The following is a 23,257-nucleotide window of genomic DNA, read 5'->3' on the forward strand; positions in this document are numbered from 1 at the left end:
TTTATGATTCAAAAGAAGGGGAGTTTTCAAAAGATTTTTGGCAAAGCCTCTTCTGCTGTCCTGTCTGCCTGCGTTGCTTGCAGTTGGGAAAGGACTGTATTCTTGCGGAACAGCGTATGAAACAATATCTCAGGGAAAGGGGATGGTTAAAGAAATGGGAAGCAGTGTTGATGTTTTGTCTTTAAGGTAAGGCACAGATGCACTATACATAAATCATCAAACTCATTGCGATACACTTGGTATTAGGAAAAAGAATTATTATTTTTTTTTAATTTTAAAAAGTAAGAGAACTACGATGGAGAGATTGCATTAGATTCAGTGAGGAAATGGCATGATATTTTGCAATCCTGACAAGTTCCTATCTGAATCAACAAAACTTCAGGAAAAATAAATGTGCTTTCAACCTAAGAGCACACTCTGTATTTGGTAAAATTGTAGATTATTCTTACGTTTTATAGAAGCCAAGTCATTAACATCAAATAAGTCAAAATGTTCGAAGGACTTCTTGAAATTTAAATAGTACAGAACAAATCCTGCAGTTAAATTCAGATATGTAATTCCCATGATCCATAATTCTTCACACTTGAGAGCAGTTTTAGCAGTTTCAAAACGTATCCAGGTAATGTGTGTTGAATAGTATTTAACATAGGAAAAAGTGATTTTTTTAAATTAGGTTTTGTAAAACACAACCATTGTAATGGGTCTGTGAATTAAAGAAAGTGGAGCATGCCGATATGACAGACAGCTTAATACTGTGCTTTAATAAGCGTTACTGTGGAAGCGTTATACTGACAAAAGTGAAGGTGCCTTTTGCAAAGAACCCAGCATCTAAATGGCACACAGAATTTTCCAATATTTTGTGTTGTTTTTTTGTCTTCTAGAGTATCAGGGCTTCAGGGCTGGTGCTGTTGGAAACCATTCTTTTTGGATCACTTCTTCTGTACTTCCCGGTAAGTCAAGCTATAAGTTTTTTGAAAAATTATATCCTTGCCAACATTTTAAAACATTGTATGAATCACCTAGGTGAAAATAAAAATGTCAAAACTCTATGTAATGATTAGTTTAATCTGACTATAAAATGTGCCATCTTCTGTGAATATTCCTAAGAACACTTGAATGTTTTACTATATTTGTAATAATTCTTCATTTTCAGTTTAGGGAACTTTCCAGTGGTTTTTTCCTCAGAAGATTTTAGGTATTCTGGGTTAAGCTGAGGTTTTGCTTTGAAAGACTCTCTAAACTATGCTATGGGAAAAATATGCAAGGTGTGTAAAATGAAGACACTGATTATATGAACGATTTCTCTGGAACGTAGTACAAAGGGGAGTATTTATTTCAGTGTATTACCGGCATATATTTTGATGTTTCTGAAGCTACATGACATCTGCAATACCATGTATTTGGGAAAATGAGATGGTATTATCCATACGCTAAGTGTGGGGAGGGAAAGTAATTTCACAGTCACATAAAGACTGTATCACCAAACACATAGAAATATAGATCCTTTCTCTTTTCAACAATCCCAGAAAACCTGAGTTTGTTAATTGCCACATAAACCCAATATAATGACTAGATAAATGACGACACCAAAGTGTGAAGTGAATGAAGTTGATAGAAAGCATGCAGATCAGCAAACAGAAACAAAGATAGAGATGTGGATTATTTTAAAATAAGTTTACATTCTCTTTTCCTCAGTAGTTGGAATCTTCTGTGCCTTTACAGACCATCATGTAGTTACTGAGAGACTGGCTGGAAAACAAAACTCCTTAGCAGTTGCAGAGCAAGTAGCGCATAAACTGCAGCAGAATGAGGTGTGAAGAATAATATAATAAACACAAATCCCAATGGAATTTCTATACATTATTTTTTGAATCATGTGGGCCTTTCAAGTCCTAAAGAAAAAGTATGTGCATTTCTAGGGTAGTTTTATGTGATTTTTCATATTTCACTTTGCAGATGTCAGGAAGAAAGAAGTTTTGATTTTTGCCATATTGTACAAATGCTTTTTACAACTTGCAATACCTCTCTCTGGGATTTTCAGATATTTCTTTCATATTCTTTTGCAGTGAGCAGAACAGAAAGCCCATGCACTGTTTCCTCAGCTGGTGTAGAAATGCTGTGAAGCATTTACAGAAGTACATAGCATAAAGCATAATGTGGAGGGTTGTTTCCTTTCCGTGGCCGTCTCCTCTTTGCTTTCCCAGAGAACCCTGGAGCCATGTCCTGACTTCCCCAGGCAGAGGCTCCGTAAGAACCAGTCAGTGATTGTCCAACCTCAACTCCAAACTACGCCAGAAGCCCCATCATAGCTCTTGCTGTGTCTGCAGTCTGCTCACCTGTCAGTGATTCTTCAGGTTCTTTCCCAGTTCTTCTCTTGATCCTCTGTGTTTCACAAGGGACAAACGTCCTTTGGTGGCTGTCTGTCTTCAGGTGCTCAGCATCAGGGATACTGAAATGCTCAGTGGAAAAAGACTTCTCTCTCAGCAGTTGACTTGAAGAAGAGCCATAGTGTTAGATGGAAGAGATGGCCCTCCGTAACCTTCAAACGCAGAGGGAGAAGAGAGGAAAGGGAATGGAGCTAGGAGAGAGGGGTTTGATAACCGAAGCATCCCCTCAGCTTTTCCCTGCTGCTTAAACCTTTCCCCCTTTTTTTTCACTGACGTTAACAGTGTTAAATGTACAAGTACAAAACGACAGTTTGGCGTATTCTGAGGAAAAATCTTTTGCGGGAAATTCCTGATTAGCCTGTCTCCCAGTTGGGATGTAGATACTTGACTAGAGCTTGTCCTTCTCTGCACATCCCGTTCTCATACTATATAAACTGTCCACTGAGAACACATTCTGTTGGAAGATAACATGCAAAGCGTATGACCTGACTTGTCTCTTATAGCAGTTTTATGCTCCCACTCCCACACTCTTTGCTGGGGCCCTCTTTCTTTCTTACGCAGATAATTACTAATGAGCTGTTACTCCTACAGGCTGAAACAAAAAAGAGAGAGATTTTATCATTTCTATTTTCAAGGTCTTAGGGGAGTGATGTAGAGAGTGTGATAGTGGGAGGTCGTATTAATGTTCAGACAGAGAAATTAATCCTGATTTCACCAACCACAAGAATATGGCTTTGTAAAAAACAAAGAAGATTGGGACTGATAACAGAAATACCAGGATTTCAATATCCCCGTCCCTCAATTCACTGCAAGGAAGATTTCATCAATTTCTCATCCAGGGCAAGCCAGTGGAACGATAGAAGTGTGAAGGCTGAAAAGTATAGACAGAGAGGTCTATTGTATAATGTTTAAGAAAGAAAAGCCTGTGTTTCTGCAAGATAGGAATTATGGGGTGTGAATCCTTGGAATGTGAACTCTTAACATTTTGCTGTACATGGACAGTATCTAAATGTACTCACCCGCTTCTTGTCTGGAAAAGGAGCACAAAGCAGAGCAGAAGCAGGATGGAATGAGAAAGAAAGAAAACCTGAGCTCCAAACGGAGCATCTCATTTGCACCAGCTGTCTTTCCCACACATGTTCATTTATAGCAAGGTGTAGAGCATGGATTATCAATTATCATATTCGTTATAGGTCACATACATGCAAAGCAGATCTTTTTCCTGGTTCATATCCATTGTTTATTTACTTCCTGTTATTTGGTGTTTTTATTTGTTTCTGAGAAGAATTGGGAATATTCTGTAAGTCCGTGATGTGGTTCAAGAATTAATAACATGTATACAGAGGTATAGAGTTGTTTCAACTACTTGATTTTGTCTTCATTTTATGATAAAGGAGTACATTAGAGTTTTAAGACTAATTAATAGAGATCTCACTTTTTATACACACAAATTAGGCTACGTTTTCCACAGCTAGCATGAAATACAAGGTAAAATATGGAATGGAGTTCACCAGTTTGGGCCAGACAAGCGTCACTGCAGTAAAGTATTCTCCTTTAACATAAGGCTGTTTTCCTTCTTGTATCTTCTCTTCTCCTATTGTGATTTGGAAGGTAAAACAAAAAAGCTTTACTTTAACGTTCAACTAAGTGCAGAATTACACAGCTTGCCTTAATGCGTGTACAATGTAAAGAGGTAAAATGACAGCATTTTAGTTCTAAATAACTCAGATCTCTGTTCATTTAAGGATTCAGTGCAAAATTAAATTCTTACTTAAAAATCAAAATCCCCTTAGATTTTCTCAACACTGCTTTAAGTCTTTTGTATCTTTATAGTCTCCTTTTGCATCTTTCCTAATCCCGTCCTTTTCTAGATCCGTTCACCCAGTCTGCCTTGGATTGTTTTGAGAGCCTCCAGCATACAAATTTCTCTGTGTCCAGAAGGGCTTTATTGCATCTCTGACTTTCCCTACCCTCCAATTAAATGGAAACCAAAACCTGCTTTGTTGCATCGCTTAATTTCTTTCACTAATTGTCATTGTTTTCATGTCTATATGCAGTAGTCTATTCACAGTGTAGCATCATTAATTGAAAAATAATATCACCAGCCAGCTGCTTTTGGTGAGAAAAACAGCTGTTACAATGCCCTTCGAACCAAACAGGGAGTGCAAATGATGGTCTCCACCAAAATTTATTATTCAAATTCTGCTATATTGATAACAACACACTGATCTTTCCAGAATTGTAAGCAGGCAGATGAGCTTTGTCTATTACAAATGCGTAGATTTTACCCAGCGGTTGCTGGGCAGCTCCCATTTCTGAGGCTCTCATTTCTTCTCTTTTCTTTAGTTCTCACAGTAACACCTCTGATTTCCCTTCACTTAGTCTTTCCAGTTATTGATGGACCTCCTCCAAATGAACACTGGTCTTTCTAATTGATTTTGCTTATATTTCTTTGTTCTTAGTTTTTGAAGGGAGGGACAAAACCAGATTGTCTTATGGAGGTGTCTCATAACTTCTATACTTGGCATCTGAGGGGAAGATTCCTATTCTTTTTTTTTTTTTTCCTATTCTTTTCCAGAAATACTGACTGTGGTGGAGCTTTTAGATCTTTCCTAACTCCGTATCTTGCTAATGCTTGTAACACATCTTGCATTAACACAGGTTTGAAAACTCTTTGTATGTTGCAAAGACCTTCAAATAAAACAAGCACAAACAGAATGTTGTGGTAGAGTAGCCTGTTAATTGCATTAGGGGCCAGATCTCAGCCGATTTTAGACATCTGTAATGGACACAAGTTGGAAAATAAGAAATTCTGGTTAGATACCAGGAGACATTTTTTACCATGAGGGTGGTCAAATACTGGAACATGTTGCCCAGGGAGGTTGTGGAATATCTATCCTTGGAGGTATCAGGACTTGACTGGACACAGCTCTGAGCGACCTGACCTCATTAGACCTGCTTTGAGCTCCCTTGCAAATGAAATTATTCCGTGAATCTGTGTTTCTTATATATGTACCCATAGCTGAAACAGTCAACAAATGCTCAACAAATAGTGAAGAGAAACTGGGCCTTTTATGACTAGTTTTAGATTTCAACTTGAAGATGAGGTGGATCACGGCCAAGGCTTCATTGACTATAAAGGAAACCCGTGGTACTTCCCTCAAATGGTGATGAATTCCACCCTAGGCAACTGTGGGTTATCTGATATATTAGACGTTTCCCATACTGCTAGTCTACTTTAACTGAAACTCTAAAATGCACTCCAGAATCCATGCAATATTGTAATTTCTACAGCCAGTGATGCAATTTAGTGAGTACCATGATGCAAAGAGGAAGGGAATAATTTCTTCTGCATGTTCTTAATATAGCAGATAAGTAGTACTGGGTTTAAATTCCAGCAAGTGAAAGTTATATTAGACACGGGGGGGGAACCTTTATAACAGTGAGATCAGTGAGACCCTAAGGTGAACTAGCTTAGGAGGCTGCGGAGTATCTTTTTAAAAACTGTTTGGATTTTTCCCTTCAGTCTTCTCTTCTTTTGGCTAAAGAATCCAAATTATTTATCTTTACTGCTATCCCTTGTTTTCCAAACCTGTAATTATAGCAAGGCAATACTGCTATCAGTTTAGAGAAATGGAGCTGCCGCACGGCAGCGCGTTGACTTACTGATGTTCATGAAGCAGTTCAGTAGTGAAGGCTGCAGCAAACTTTGTGCTCAGACATCCTGTTGCGTGTAGTAGGTGTTAGGGTCTATTTCTGGGACTGTGTTACTCCTTTTTTCACACTCAAGCTAGAATGACCTACCCTTTTGTGTTATGAGAAAGAATAGAAAGAGGGGAGCAGTGGAGCTTAGATGTGGATGTGGGTTTTTTCCCCTCAAGTGATCTGTATGTACATTAGCATGGGAGAAGTGAGCCACGAGTGTTGGGAGCATTAGGCTGTGGTAGCTCCGTTAGTCACAGTCATGAGCAGAGCAAGAAGGTCACTGGAAAGCTCTGATTTTGGCATTAATGAATGTGAAAATGGAACAGTGCATAATACTTCATGCATTTGTTCGTCAAGTATTCCTATAAGGGGTGCATCACAAGAGCTCAGACACTGTTTATTCCTTACATGATGATGTTCACTGAGGCCAGCTGAGAGATTTTGCTTTTTCTAACATATTTAGCACTGCAAGCCTGCTCTGATATACTGGATGTTTTAGCTTGATGTTTTTTCAGCATATAGCTACATTTTCTTTACTCATAAAATAGTTTTTAAAGCTCTTACAGTGAATACCCATTATGTTCTTGTTTCACAGTAGGTAAAGAACATGCCTGTCTTCAGTATAGCTTTCATGTCTCTGAAGTCCAAGGACACAGTGTAACTATCTGCTCTGGGATAATCACTACAGATTTCCCTAGTTCGCTAGAAAAGGGTCTTTCCATTTTATTTGTGTCATAATGGATTAGATGTCCAGCCAATGGAAGAGGCAGATTTTAAACGCCACGTTGCCAGGATATGTACATTGTCTTGCTTGGGCAGAGAAGTGGGCAGAACCAGGCAGACAATTATGCAATAGTTTGTCTCTCTCAGTCAGTGTCCTTGTCAGATGAACATACTTTTTGAAGTTAACGTGCAACCAGTAAACCAATAACTTTTTTTGAGAGCCAGCTTGCTTTGAATGCAAAAGCCAAAGCTAAGCTGGTGTAGCCTGTGCCTTACAAGGTTGTGCTTCAGAGTGCAGAAACCTCATAGGTACTGGGAACACTTGTGTCCTTGCCCTGAACCTACGAAGAAAAGTGTTTAAGACTGTTTTTGTTAACAGGAATCAGGCACTGAAGGATTTCTGCTTTTTGAATAAGTGTATTTTAAATAGCACAAGATACACAGCTCTTCATGGTTCCATCGTCGCTAATCTACATAGCTATCCTAACAAATCTAGTAGCTACTATTAAGGCGATACTAGCTGTTGTATATATGATTATCCACGTCAAGAACTGTGGTTCGCCACAGCTATATGTTTCATGACCTTGATTTGCTACTGGTATCTCTGTGTAGTTGACAAAGGTTTGGGATATTAGAAACTCAGTAGAGCTATTACATCATAAATCTTAAAAAATTATAAAGGTGGAATTTGGAGAGGAGATTCTTCTGTGTGTTTGTGTGTGTATGTGTGCTGTGTTCACAGAGTACCTCAGGCTGGAAGGGACCTAAGGAAGCTTCTAGTCCAACCTCCTCTTCAAAGCAGGGTCGGCTATAAGACCAGCTGTAAGATAAGGTTACTAAGGGCTTTAAGATACATCTTAAAAACGTCCAAGGGTAGAGACTACCCAACCGGACATCGAGCAGCCACATATTAAAGTCATGTTGTTGTAGTTTTTAAAACTTTTTATGAAATATGTAGTGTTGTTGGAACATATAGCAGGGTTTATAAATGACAGGCTGTAGATACGTCAGTGAAGGTGCAGGTACTGATGTTACTGTTCTTTCATGTCTTGGCCTCCCACACTCATACTTCTGACACTAGTTGTGATACCAAGGCAAAACCCGGTTGCCTCCTTCCATAGATCCAAAGGTGCACTAGAGGGTTGTAGGAGGGCAGAGTTATTTTTGCTACTTTGAAAGCTCTTTTGAGAACTGAGTTTGAAGGACACATTTGTCAGAATCTAGGTTCACTGAATAGCCAAGTATATGTGCACATGCAGGACTTGAGAGCTGGAGAGAAAAGGACAGCAGTCACTGACCTGAACCAACTGCCACATTGGGTTTTCATTGACCTTTTTATTTCAAATTACTGTCTTGCACTGCTGGTTTGCAGGGACTTACATGGAACAGTCTTATCAGCCCTTCCTTCAGTGAAATTAATCTTGTGGTGAGGGAAGCAGGGCAAGATCTTGTGGTCTTTCCTCTTTACTCATAATTCCACTGAAGTAACTTGCATGAATACACTTGCATATATTAGAATTTGTAGATAAAGACCCAACATTAGCCTCTTCTTTGCAAAGTAGTAAACAAATGCCATTCCACCGAACATGCCCCCTTCATTCTTCAGTATTATAAAACCCGATCACAATCCTGAAAAACACGCTATGCTCTTTACTAATGCCTAGAACCATGCTATAATAATTCATCCTCCTTGCTCCGCTCTCTAAAGCTAAAACACTAGGGGCTTTGCTAGCACTTGAGTGGAAGATCACAGCAGTGCCATCGGAAAGCCATGGAATTTCTGAACAACACCTGCTAGAAAAAAACCCTAATTACTGAAATTCTTCACTCGGCTTCCCTGTTTCTCCTGAATTAGAGTAACAAAACAGGAAAAAAGTCTTACTGAATGATTATGTACTTTATTTTGTATAATGCTTGTTGGATGTCAGCGGATATAAGCTAGAAAGGATAGGAATATTTTTCTCGGCCAGACGTGTTTTGATGATCACATTGACCACTGGGCAGGTGAACTGAGTCGATACGCACTATGTTTTAGAATATGTTCGAATTTTACTGTAGTCACTGAAGTTTGTGAAAAGATCAACAAGTGAAAAAGGCTGTCTCATGTATTAGTTGAAAATACAAATGTGATAGAACTTTTATAGGAAAGGTAATGAAAAATTACATACCTCATTTTTATTAAACTGTAAAACTAAAAGCAAGAGTTTTCAATAGTATAGATGAGCTAGGACTGAACTGTACCAGAAAGGAAAATATTAAAAGGTGTGGTCAACTTCTGACATATCCTCAGTAGGGCGTAGTCCTGATGTCAGTGATTTACCTTCACTACTTAGTTTAGCACCTGAGAGACTGCATGTTGGCGGGAGATAAATTTCAGTCGTTCTTTTTCACTTACCCAAGTGTTTTTCAGTGAAGACTAGGGGCATGTTCATATTTTCCCACCAAATGTCTTTTCTCATTGTTTATTCATGTCTTTATACCTGAGACCTGAAGAGCAACAACTGCAGTCCAGTGAAAGGCCTGTGGCTTGTCACTAAATCTTGCTGGACTTGCTTGACTCAGCTGTTGCCTGGTTCCTTAGTTCAGGGTGGTTGTGATCTGCATCAACGCGAATCTGAAGCAAAAGGAAAGAGGAAGCAGTTCATGCCTAAGGAAGACTTGACTTAGATAATCTGATACTGACGTGCTGTTTCTGGTATGAAATTGAGTTCAATTGTAAACCAGTGCTGTCAGACTAAAATGGGCAGTATGATAACTCACCATGCCTTGGAATACGAGGTTGAGATATTAAAGGTAAGACACAGACTGGTATAATATGTACAGATGGGTGATAAAATGTGGTATCTTACCAATCAACTTCCATGTCACTTGACAGAGTACTCTGCATCAACACAGAGGAAAAGGGAGAGGCAGAATCTCTGTCTCAAAGCCTGTTCACTGTGAATAATACAGGAACTGAAATACACTTTTTTTTTCTCACTCGGTTTTTCTTCTCAGTCCCTCATCTTTTATGCATGAATGCATTAGGTATTTCCTAACCATCTAACTTAAAGTTGTCGCACCTGGAGAATGATTAATGGTTAATGATTAGGAGAAATGAGACATTAAGTGCATTACAATGGAGAAAGAGAAAAGTTGATGGTTTTGGAAAAGATCCTTAAGGAAGGGGATTTCATCCATCAGAGATGAGACTGCCCTTATTCAGTCATTCTGCGTGCTGAGAACCGAGAAGATGCAGGCAATGATAATCTTCATGGTTTTTAATACTGACCGTTAGACATTGTTAAGCAGTTTTCAGTTTACAGGCAAAAAGATATAACTAGTGAAATCTTTGCACTGGAAAAATCTTCGAGAATTAAAATAGTGATATTGGAAAGTTTTCATTACTGTGTAGCACTTTTAAACTTCTCATTTCTAAACTTTGGGATAAGAGATTAGTGGGTTTAAATCAATACTTTTACCGCAAAACCACTTACCACCTGATGCAAATAAGAAATTAGCTTTTTACTTGTAGAGAGGAACTGGAAAAAGGAATATGAATACTTATGAGAGCAGAGACAAGTTTACAACATAAAATATAAGTTGCTATATAAAATTATACAGACACATCAACAGGTACTAGTGTATAAGATGCGCTGTATTTCCTCCATTATTGATAATAAAAGCGTAATCTGGCAGAAATATTGAAAATTTTTGTTTGCCGGTGTTAAAAAAAATGAAGAGTTAGGGGCCAGCAGGTAAAAAGTTCGCCATGAAACTAGGCAGATTGATTTCTGAAAATGAGATGTTCAGAAGAGTAGTGCCTGGGTCTAAATCACCACATCGAGTAGGGAGAGATGAGATTTCTCTTCTTAGAAGTGACAGTAGTCCTGGGGATGGAATAGTAGATGTTCACTAGAGCAAGCAATTAGTCTTTACAAAACACAGCATTTTCCTATGTAATATAAACCTTATGATTTATTGCATACAAGTCTGTATATTAGGATCATATAGAAAAAGCAATTGTATTTTCAGCAAACTGTTTTATACAAACTATTTGATTTCTAGATCAGCTGTCTTTGTGGGACTGAGCACAGATCTGCAAATATATGCAAGTTTTGAGGAAGCTATTAAGGAATATCGTGTCCTTCATAGCCAACATGCAGCATCAATGTGCTGATCTCCCTTGGAAATCTGAATCCAAAATAGATTTCTTGTAGTGGCATGATACAGTTCAGTAAGTTCTGCGTATTCTTTAAAAAAAAAGGAGCAAAGAGAGAAATATGTCAATTCAATCAAAACTTACCAGAAATGGATGGGACTAAAAAAATTTTAAGCAATTCCAAAATAATATATATGGGCAAAAAACAGAGAAAAAAAGAGGATGAAATGTGACTTTCTTTGTTGCAAGAGTTGCATGTGGAAGAAAACATTTTTATACAGTTCTCTTACAGTGTATCATTTATCAAACTTACAGTAAATTATTTAGATCACTATTTTCATTTTTCTTGGATGTTAATCTTTTAAATAAGCTGGGGTTCTAAAGTCTTATTTAATCAGTAAAAGCAAAGTAAAGAGAAAAAGGAATAGGTGATAGTGAGAAAAAAGAATAGAGGACTTTGTCCCTGAGAATTACAACACAGCAATATAGCAACAGGAAAATTAATCCAAAATTGAGCAACAAAACAGTATAGAAATGAAAACAACACAGAAGTGACATCTTGTACCTTGATATAGTGCTGTCTTTCCTCTCATTGTCACGATTACATGTTATAGAAGATACCTGTAAAACCACAGATTGTACATTCAGTGCTTGTTCTCTGCTCGCATACAGTTATTTCTCACTACTCCTTGCAAGCTTTCTTCTCCTTTCCTAAACTGCCACTTACATAATTGCAGAAGATAAATCTTTTATTCTTTCCTTGTGCTTTCTCTGTATTGACGTGTGGTTTCTCATCTCATATTTAAGTTATGAACTCTTCGGTACAGGGATGTTTTGCATAGCTGTGCCGTGCACAGTGGGGTCCTGATCAATGCGTAAGAATCACATTACAAATGGCTGTTACTAATAATAACAATGAGAGTGTTTAAAAATATTTTATTAAAGGTGTGAGCAAGGACAAATTTGATGGTGAATTTTTCATCTTCTCAAAGGCCTGGTAGCATGCAACTGTTTTTATACTGATAGAGATGATAGGTACTCTATGAGAATGACCTGAGAATATTTGATTTAGGCTTGAAAAGATTAAGCCATGAAAATGCTGACAGAAATGCCAGTCCCATGTGGACTGTATTTCAGAACTACTCGACTAATTTCTATGGAGCTGTACCCAACTTGCATGACAAGACATTCGATGATAAACAAAGTAGCGGGGAACAGTAAGAAGAAAATCCATCGCTCCCACCAGAAACCCTCAATCTGTGGGATTTAAGATAACAGGGAGAACAGTGGGAATGCTTGCAATGTCAAGGGGCAAGAGCAAGAAGAGATCCCAATTTTACTCAAAGGAATATTTTGGTCTTCTGCTGAGTAGACATGGAACCATGAATTTGTAACTCAAATTTTTCCCTTAGTTGATTCCCCAAGATTTTCCCTTAATTGAGGAGGACCGGGTCAGAGACCACTTGGCCAAGCTGGACATTCATAAATCCATGGGCCCTGACGGGATGCACCCGCGAGTGCTGAGAGAGCTGGCAGATGTTATCGCTAGACCACTCTCCATCGTCTTTGAAAAGTCATGGGGAACAGGAGAGGTGCCTGAGGACTGGAGGAAGGCTAACGTCACTCCAATCTTCAAAAAAGGCAAGAAGGAGGACCCAGGGAACTACAGGCCGGTTAGTCTCACCTCTGTCCCTGGGAAGGTAATGGAACGACTCATTCTGGATGTCGTCTCCAAACACATAGAGGAACAGGAAGTTATTGGAAGTGGTCAGCATGGATTTACCAAGGGCAAATCATGCCTGACCAATCTGATAGCTTTCTATGATGTTATAACGGGTTGGCTGGATGAGGGGAGAGCCGTAGATGTCATCTACCTTGACCTTAGCAAGGCTTTTGACACTGTCTCCCATAACATCCTCATTAGGAAGCTGAGGAAGTATGGGCTAGACGAGGTGACAGTGAGGTGGATCGAGAGCTGGCTGAGTGACAGAACCCAGAGGGTTGTGATCAGCGGCACAGAGTCCAGTTGGAGGCCTGTAACGAGTGGTGTCCCTCAGGGGTCAATACTTGGACCAATTTTGTTCAATATATTCATTTGTTCATTAATGACCTAGATGAGGGGACAGAGTGTATCCTCAGCAAGTTTGCTGATGATACCAAGCTGGGAGGGGTGGCCGACACTCCAGAGGGCCGTGCTGCCATCCAGCGTGACCTGGACAGGCTGGAGAGCTGGGCAGAGAAGAACCTAATGAGGTTCAACAAAAGCAAGTGTAGGGTCCTGCACCTGGGAAGGAAGAATGCCAAACACCAGTATATGTTAGGGGCGGACATGCTGGGAAGCAGCTCTGAGGAGAAGGACCTGGGGGTCCTGGTAGACAGCAAATTATCCATGAGCCAGCAGTGTGCCCTTGTCGCCAAGAAGGCCAATGGCATCCTGGGCTGCATAGGGAAGACTGTGGCCAGTAGGTCGAGGGAGGTCATTCTCCCCCTCTACTCTGCACTGGTGAGGCCACAACTGGAGTACTGTGTCCAGTTTTGGGCTCCCCAGTTCAAGAGGGACAGGGAACTACTGGAGCGAGTCCAGCGTAGGGCAACCAAGATGATTATGGGACTGGAGCATCTCCCTTATGAGGAAAGGCTGAGAGAGCTGGGACTCTTTAGCCTGGAGAAGAGAAGGTTGAGGGGGGACCTGATTAATGTTTACAAGTATCTAAAGGGTGGGTTTAAGGAGGACGGAGCCAGGCTCTTTTCAATGGTTCCCAGCGACAGGACAAGGGGCAATGGGCACAAGCTAGAACGTAGGAAGTTCCGTTCAAATACACGGAAAAACTTCTTTACAGTGAGGGTGACAGAGCACTGGAACAGGCTGCCCAGGGAGGTTGTGGAGTCCCCTTCTCTGGAGATTTTCAAGACCCGCCTGGATGCAGCCCTGAGGGATGTGGTTTAGGCAATCCTGCTCTAGCAGGGGAGTTGGAGTAGATGATCTCTAGAGGTCCCTTCCAACTCTGAAGATTCCGTGATTCCGTGATTGAGGTGTTGGAGCGTGTCCAGAGAAGGGCTACAAAGCTGGTGAGGGGTCTGGAGGACAAACCTTAGGAAGAACAACTGAGGGAGCTGGGGTTGTTTAGCCTGGAGAAGAGGAGGCTGAGGGGAGACCTTATCACCCTCTACAACTACCTGCAAGGAGGTTGTAGAGAGATGGGGGCTGACCTCTTCTCCCTGGTGACAAGTGATAGGACGAGGGGAAACGGGTTCAAGTTACGTCAGGGGAGGTTTAGATTAGATATTAGGAAACATTTTTTCACTGAAAGGGTTATTAAACATTGGAATAGGCTGCCCAGGGAGGTGGTGGATTCACCATCCCTGGAGGCGTTTAAAAAAAGGGTAGATGGGGCACTTAGGGACATGGTTTAGAAGTGGCTCTTGTCAGGGTAGGCTAAAGGTTGGACTCGATGATCTTAAAGGTCCCTTCCAACCTCAACAATTCTATGATTGTATGATTCTATGAAATTTGTCTGGTTTTAGGGCAGTGACCTGAGCTCATAAGGTACAGGCTGTCCCGATGGTTGCGTCCAAGCATTCCATGTAAGCTGGAGCAGCTCTGCTAGCGTGGGTTGAGAACAGGCCAGCTTCAGATCACCAAGCTCCCTCACAGTTGGCATGCTATTACAGATGAGGGTGTTCGAACCCTCTCAAAACTAATCAGGGATTTAAAACTGCTTTTCCATGGCCTGAGTGAGGTTACTCAGTCCCCTCGTCTGGCCTTGCCAGGAAGACTGTCCCCTACACACTCACAGCTGAAGAGGGCTCAGAAGGGAGTTAGACATTGCATAGTTCAGCACTGGCATGAGTTAGGTGGGTTTATTTGTGTGCAGTGGTAGGGCTGGAGGGGCTTCAGATGCATGCTAGATTAGGCAAGATTTTTGTGACTAACAGCAATGAGTAAGTCTTGAAGTTAACGTGATCCTTTAGATGCCTTAGGCCCCTTGGCAAGTAAGGACTACTGATTACTTGTCGTCTCTTCTTCTCCTCCTATTTTGCAGAGGATAGTCCTTGCTTTGTATGTCCAGTGTAAGATTGACTCAAGGGTAGTGAGAAAGGCAGTAAGCCAAAAAGCAGGCAAAAGTAAGGCTAAGCAGTGATTTGAAATACCTGGAAACTTTATCAGTGTCAGGGTCATTGGTTTTAAAAGTAATCTGAAAGGGGTAAATCCACGGAAAGTGCAAAACACAGTCATAGTGTACATACCTGTTAATACTGACATATTGTTGGACATAAATTGTCAGACTGGTGCATGTGGGCAGATCAGCTGCGAAGGCAGAGCATGTTCCTTGGGTGTGCTGAAATCTCCATGCTTTGGGATGGAGTAGTGTTATGGATTTCTCGCAGGAGAACGTGCCCTCTGCTGCCACCGCCATGGCTGGCCACCAGCAGCACATCACCACTGCAGGCATTTGCTGTCTGACAGCATATTACGAAGAAGTTTCGTTCTACTTTGTGGTTCATGTACAAAGTTTGGTGAAGAAACATTTTTGGATAAAGGGACATCTTAATAGTTCTTCATTAAACTTTTTTTTGCTATTAAATGCATATTGAAACTGCTTTTCCTGTATGATCAAAGCTTTTTTGGTCATTTTCACTGAAATAAGTGTTTAAACCTATTACATGTATATCCAGCAGGTAAATTTTGTACAGGATATGCTGGTACTTGTGCAGACATTCAGGAAGAAAAGTAAAGGAAGTTTTCTTGGCATAAGGAAGTTCTTTCCACTTTTCCTTCAAGTGTTGTATCTTGTTCAGAGTTTTATCTTCCTTATAAATTTGGGAATTTTCTATAGGAAATAGTTAAAATAACCACTGTTTTTAAATGTTGGAGCTATGATTTATTCTTCAGATCTCTTCTTCCATGACAGTCACAAGTGTGCAAGTTGTCACATTAGTCAGAGTCCAAAATAATTTTATGTATTTCACTAGTATGTTGTTAAATCTACTAATCTTTCTTAATTTGTTACCTAGCATAATCCTTTCAAATATAGCATGTATTGGGTTACAGAGCAAGTGTTCTCAATGTTTCGCTCACTCTCTTAAACTCCTAAACGGAAATCACCAGCATGCTGAACCATTGAAACATTGTTTTGAAACTCTGGCAGAGCTTCCTGGCCCATGGAGTCAGCTCATTCTTTTTTTCTGTCTTTATTGATGGCTTTGCCTTGACATCTGCAAAGAACTAATCTTTAAAAGTCTGTGTGCTGGGTTATTTAGTCAACTATTTATATCCATAATTATTAAACTTGTATGTACTTCCCAAGACTCGAGGCATATTTATATCTTTGAAATCATAGTCCAAGTAAGTTACTGCCATAGTAGCAGGTGCTCTATGTTCAAGTAATCACCAGTCGCTGCTACAAGAAGCGAAGGCAAAATGCTGTCATAACAAGTCTTTTAAAACCCTAAGGAACATCTATATTAACCATGAATTCAACACAGGGCTCTGTTAGACAATCGTATGCTCTATCTCATGAAGACCCAGGAATTTTGGAAGATACTGAATCAGAACATACCCTAAATACCTACAATTTCAGTCTTAAGCAAGATTAATACATTTAGTATTGGTAACAATAAGATATCTGCCAATTTCAGATGTCACCAAGAATGTTAAAAAAATCTAAATTTGATTTTTTGCTGCTCTTTATGTAACTTTCCTGGAGCCAAAAGGCATGTCACACTACTAGATTTACAGGAGAAGAAATTTAATGTTTTGACTCCGAGCTGAGATGACTTTCTGACTGTAGTTACTGCTCTTGGTTGTGGAAGTTAACAAATAATAGTCATAGAATCATAGAATGGTTCAGGTTGGAAGGGACCTTAAAGATCATCTAGTTCCAACCCCCCTGCCATGGGCAGGGTCACCTCCCACTAGACCAGGCTGCTCAAAGCCCCATCCAGCCTGGCCTTGAACACTTCCAGGGATGGGGCATCCACAACTTCTCTGGGCAACCTGTTCCAGTGTCTCACCACCCTCACAGTAAAGAATTTCTTCCTAATACCTAATCTACATCTCCCGTCTTTCAGTTTAAAACCGTTACCCCTCGCCCTATCGCTCCATTCCCTGATCAAGAGTCCCTCCCCTTCTTTCATGTAGGCCCCCTTTAGATACTGGAAGGCCGCTATAAGGTCTCCCTGGAGCCTTCTCTTCTCCAGGCTGAACAACCTCAGCTCTCTCAGCCTGTCTTCATAGGAGAGGTGCTCCAGCCCTCGGATCATCCTTGTGGCCTCCTCTGGACCCGCTCCAACAGGTCCATGTCCTTATGCTGGGGACTCCAGAGCTGGAGGCAGGACTCCAGGTGGGGTCTCACCAGAGCAGAGTAGAGGGGCAGAATCACCTCCCTCGACCTGCTGGCCACGCTTTAATAATAAGGAGCACTTCTTTTCGCAGGGAGGATATCTTCTCTGTGTAGGGTGCCATCACTGCTTACTACAATTGGAAAAGAAAGCTCTAGTGTATTAGGCTTTCCTCAAGAACTTGTAGACATGAAATTAATTTCATAATAGATAACTAATCATATTTTATACTGTAATTAGCATGTGCTATTGTTTATATTAATGACAAGGGCCCATATATGGATCAGATAAAACAAACAAGAAAGTTGATAGAGAATGAATTATTGAGAAGACAGTAAGGTTGGGAAAAGTTATTCTCTGTTGTTTTCAACAAATGAAAAAAAGTTTGGAACCTTGACCTAAATTCAAGTAACGTTTCTTCTTAACTGATTATGAAATGGGTTAGAGAACAGGAAAATAATGAAGTTGGAACGACTCAGGGTGAAAAAGAAACAGAGGACAGAGAAGTCCGTGTTGCTAAACACTCTCTGAGTGATCTGTTGGTCCAGAGAGCATGGCAGACATTCTTGAGATTTTGTAGTTACCTAAGCAAGTTCAAAGAAATGGATTTTTTTTCCCTCCACGTGTGCCTTCCATAAAGTAGATGAAATTTTGTAGCGTGATACACTGCATCTGCTGGGTTCATTTCCTTAGACCGTCTAAAGTAATGCTTTTTTCTCAGACATGTCACAAGCAATCCTGTCAAAATTTGCCTGAATGGGTTTGTTTTAAATCATAAATAGTTGTGATATATATAGTAAGCGTTCAAGAACCTTGAAGCAAAAGAAGGTCATGGCCTTGTGAGTACTCCCAGCTCCTCATCTAAATGTGGGTCTTGAAGAGTTTGTTTTGGCCAGTCCCACCGCTTGGGTGTTTTATCTCATTGCTATCTGTCTTTCTATCTGTCTTACCAGCTTGACTGCTCTTTTGAAAAATTGCTGCGTTTCTCCCGGGCCCTCTGGAGTTTGGTTATTTTGGTTTCTGTTTACCATCTCATTCTTAGTTCTGGTAACAACTGTTCATTTTGCTCTTAGATATTTTGTCCTTCTGCTTTTATGCTGTTTTTATTGTACAGTTATTTATCCAACACCTCAAGCAGTAGCAACAAAATGCAGGAGAATATGTTTCTCCTGGTAGAGGGAGGGCCTTTCCTTTGATAAATCAGTGAAATGTTTGGAAGACTCCCCCTGTGCTCAGAAAGGAGTGGAACATTTGAAGAAAGCCTCCTTCTGCCGTTTTGTTCATCTGTTAAACGCATTTTGTGGACCATGCAAGTGAGATGTGTCAGGAATACAAATTAGATCTTGTCCTGGAAGGCTGGTATTTCTGATGCTTTATTTTTACAGCGGCAGCAACAGGAGGGAACCAGCAGGTACTGGTTATAGTTATTTTGGTCAGTGTCTCTGAAAGGAGGAGACCAAAAAGATGGTTGAATAGTTACGCCATTAGCAGGGAATGTGTTTCCTAACATAGCTTCCATTTTTATCATGGCAAGTCTTCTAAGAACTCATCTTAAACTCAACTCCAGATTGCAGAGCCTGATTTTGGTGAGGTGAGGTACTCTACATTAGAGGGCTGTATGCTCACGGCCAGAGACACCAAAGCCAGCACGCCTGGTGTACCTTAGGGAGTTGGACGTGCTGAAGGGAGAGGGATTTGTGGTTTATGATCTGCCTAGTTTTTGTGCGTGGGAAAATGCCTTCCTTCACAAAGGGCTGCAGATTCAAACCCTCTCTTCAGGTGCACCATGCAAGCCTTACTTTCTTACCAAGTACAGGTGGTAAAAAAAAACCCTATAGATAGCTTTTTTATCCAGTATCCCACTTGTTAATGTTTTCATTCTGGATGTGACACTTAGGTTAACTTCACCTCTCTGGCTCAGAAGATACAAGCTTGTACCACCGTGAAGAATGTTTTAGCGCTTTGACTCTAAGATGCTGTAGCATGAGAAGCATTCAGTGTCTTGTGCTACTCTTGTTCCATTTCACATTGCTTCGTTAAGCAGTAGTAAATGGGTATAACCACAAATATTAATCTAACTCTACAGTGTAGTAAGGAAGGTATTTTACCTTTTGGTTAGGTTACCTGTTGGTTAGAAGTGGGAGACTGTGCTTCTAATACCCGCTCCAGTGAATGCTTAAGTTATTTTTAGGAATGAGCAGTGAGTAGCATATGGACCTCAACTGTTAACACTGGAAAAACATAGCTTGAAGTTGGTTGTTTTCCAGGTTAAAGCATTAACTGTCAAGAACTTTCCTCAGAAACCTGCTAATTGTTACACTGAGGAGAGGTGTGATTATTTGTCTAGTCCCTCTAAATTTTCAAAGTAATAAAAAAATGCGTCCTCTGAGTTTCTTTTCCTTATCCACAATTTATTTCTCTACAGTTATTTTACATGTTTAAAATGAAAGGCAGTTTTAATCACAAAAGTCCAAACCCTAAGTTACAGAGAAAGCATAGTTCAGCAATTGCAAGTCCTAATGCTCTTCTGGGTGTTTGAGTTCAAATCTTTAGGACCTGAAGATATTTCATATCGTGTGAGAGAGAGGACTGAAGTTTTTAATGACAACTGCAAAAAGATGTTAAAGAGCAAAGATATGCCCATCAAATACAACCTTACATCTCAAATGTTTTTGTGGTTTATCTGTTTCTTTTTTTAAAAGAAATTGCCCATGTCAGACAATTAAGAATCCATCAACATATTTACTTGTGCATTTGCCAAGGCAGTTTTATGGAAAACCAGAATGTATGCTGGGGTTAGCTAAATGCGATATTTGGAAGACGAGATGTGCCTATTGTCCCTTAGGGATTTTGCAGTTGCTGAATTTTCAGGTGAGGAGCACCATTACAGATCATTGATAAGTCATGAAACCTTCTTTTACAGAGCAGGACTATTTATTACCCTTAGTTTCCCCCAGTCATGATTTCACATTGTGCAACTCCCCTTTCACCTGACTCCTCTCTTTCGTGCGCCGTTGTACTTCAGACTTCTCAGTGCTCAGTGACCTCCATAAACTCTTTGAAGTTTTTCCAGTCCACACTCAATTTCCTGAAGATCTCCTCTAAGATCCGTCCCTCCTATTTTCCACTTCCGTGCAGCATTTCCAAGGGGTGATTTCTGTTCTGATTTGTTGTTTGGTTTAGTTGGTTGCCACCTACAGATGTTGAAGCTTTTGAAGTCTGCTCTTTCAGAGTTGAGTATGTTGTTCTTGTACTATTAAAGAAATATTCCTCCTGAGGTCCTTAAAGAAGAATTCTTCTCAGGCTTCTCATCCAGCTACGTTGCTGATACATTGCTCGAGATTGCTTCTTGGCACTTGTATTCAGTATGGCTAGTCTGAGATTATTGCTTTTCATTTTTAGACTTTAACATTTTTCTTCTGTAATGGAACTGACACCGGTCCCTTCAGAACATAGCTATTTGCAGTGCAGGAGGGAAGTTTATTAATTTTAACTCTGAACACCACATTTTACCCCTAGGCTCCCCGTATAGCCTGTGGAGAAAAGTAGGCACCTTTGGAGTTCAGCACTCCTAACCCACCTTATGTTCCTGTAGAAGGACGATGTGAGTTGCCCTCTGCCTATGATACAGAGGGAGCTTAGGCTGGAATGTCTTGGACTTTGGCGTTTCGCTTGTCTTCCCTAGCTCAGGTGTCTAGAAGCTCCACTCCAGATTTCTATTCCCTGTAGAAATGTACATATATATAAATATTCTTGCAACCATCTGATTAATTTTTTATGTACAAACACATGCATGCATGTCAACTGGAGAAAAAGTTAGGAAATGCCTGTGTATGTAGAACTTACACCTATAAAAAAAGTTCAGTGTTTTATTTACAAATATCCCCTCATATGCACACATATACCCATAAACACAATAAAATTCTGCAGCACCATAGTGTCAATATATGTCTATTGTCTATAGGATCTCGAAGTTTTGTGAAAGCATTCGCTTTGGCACCATCCAAGTATCTATTCTGTATTGCTTTTATTTCTATTGAAAGGACTCGAGGACTTGAAAGGCTGGTGAGTCAGACTTCTCTAGTTGAGAGTTACGTGTGCTGGTTAAATTCCATGAGAGGCAGGAAATCCTATCTCTAAAAGAGTAAAAATGTTTTGATTAATTATTAATTGATTAATTAGTCTGGCAGTATCTTGCACGTGCATGGCAAGGAAGGTAAGGGCCCTCTGAATTCCAATTCATCTACCAAGAGCTGGGAGCTGCTACCTGAAAGAGATGCTTTTCTAAAGAGTCTCCAACTCCCAGCACTTCTTCAGTTGCAAGAGCAGTGGTCAGAAATGTGGTGGATACTATACAAGCCTAGACAAATGGCAGCCCTCATGACAACAAATGTGCAGTAGCAGAATTTATTTCTAGAATGTTTTCCATGTCCAACTGACAGTGAAAATAGGAAGACAGGAATTGAGCTGTAGTCTTCATTCGCCGGCACCTTGGAGCCTACATGCAGTGAGGAAATGAGCAATATTTTTCCTTGTCTATAGTCCTTCCAGTAATCTCAGCTGTTCTCTAATTATAGAGGTGATTGAGTTTTTTCTTTTCGGTCTGTGCTTAAAAAACAGAATGGCAGCAATACATCACAAAATGTAAGTTCTGTGAATAACTTATATTTGCTAATGAAAATCTAGAGGAAAAGAGTTGTCATAGGAACATATAAGAAGAAAAGTCTCCTCTCTCACTGCAGTCGGTCCCCTGCTCTTGCAGGCAACCATGGTAGTAATCCCACTCATACATTCATGAATTCACTTTGCCTTTATTAGGCCATTATTGAACTACTGCTTTGCAGCATCCCTGAGCCATCTGTAGGTGAGTAGTGGCTGTGTCTGTGTTTCCAGAGAAGAGGACCCATGGTGATGTGCCTGTGCTCTGCACAGAGACGGGCTGTTCTGCAGGCTGCTCTGCTCCAGTGCTGCAGAGAGGAGTGAGCTGATTTATGCTGTTCTTTAAAAATCACCTAGGGATTATACGTGACTGAGAGAAAATCTCCAAAGAGCCTGACCACGTTGAATATATAAATTTATTTTGCTAAATTTATTTTAATTTCTCACTCATAATAATTTATCATTATCAGCTCAACACTGCATAAATATTTTTCTTGCCTGGATTTATATAAAACAATTTTTTTTTCCTTTTGACTAGAACCAAAGAGCATGAGCATTCTGGCCCTCTTAGCCAAGCAAACAGTCCACAATTTTTTTGGAAGGCAACAATGTTCATATCCATGTGATATGAGAACTATAAGAGTGTCAGTAGGAAGACAAATAGTATTTCTTTCATATTTCTATAGTTTCTACTATGGAGTGAATTTTGAGTTTGCAGCTGTGGCTGATTTCTTCTGGACTTTGTTTATTACCCATAATTAATTAATTATATCAATGACATAATTGACTTAATGTGATTAATGTAGGTTTAAGACCAGTGGAATCATAGATCATGTCATCAGAGTATGTCACTCATTTTCACAGTTCACCCAGTTACCTCTCTGTTGAAGCCAATAGCTTCAGTTTACCTAAAGCAGATTTCCCAGACGAGCATCCGTTCTTGATTTGGGAACATTAAGAGGCGGAGTGTTCCCACCACTTCCTCCGGAGGTTTGTCACACCATGGCCTTTTGCTTGTCCCCACTGTTGTTGTTGCTACAGGTATATAAGCTGAAAATGAAAAGTCGATAGTTCAGCAGTGATGTCTGCAGTAAACTAATCAGCGCTGGCTGGATTGAGATGTCCGGCTGGTATTTTGTGGAGAGAGGTTTTCTAAATTACTGGTTGTCAAAATAAATACTGACAAAAACTTTCCTGTGGAGGGGAGCAGCCGGTTCTGTCCTACTCTGCTGTGGTTTAACAGGATATTTCAAGACCTGCTCTGTCCCTCTTATCTTTTCCATGTCACCATCTTAAAATT

At 40.2% G+C, this 23,257-nt stretch overlaps 1 protein-coding gene across 2 annotated transcripts in view; it reads left to right on the forward strand.

The window, feature by feature from the left end:
- GPR158 (G protein-coupled receptor 158) overlaps positions 1-23,257 on the forward strand; it is a 211,193-nt gene that overhangs the window by 121,381 nt on the left and 66,555 nt on the right. For both annotated transcript variants that reach the window (XM_054192154.1, XM_054192155.1), the window contains exon 5: positions 882-950. In XM_054192154.1, coding sequence (XP_054048129.1) covers positions 882-950 — 69 coding nt within the window. The remainder of the gene's footprint in view (positions 1-881; positions 951-23,257) is intronic.

The sequence above is a fragment of the Rissa tridactyla genome, chromosome 2 (genome assembly GCF_028500815.1).
Source record: "Rissa tridactyla isolate bRisTri1 chromosome 2, bRisTri1.patW.cur.20221130, whole genome shotgun sequence".
In the NCBI taxonomy this organism is placed as follows: Eukaryota; Metazoa; Chordata; class Aves; order Charadriiformes; family Laridae; genus Rissa; species Rissa tridactyla.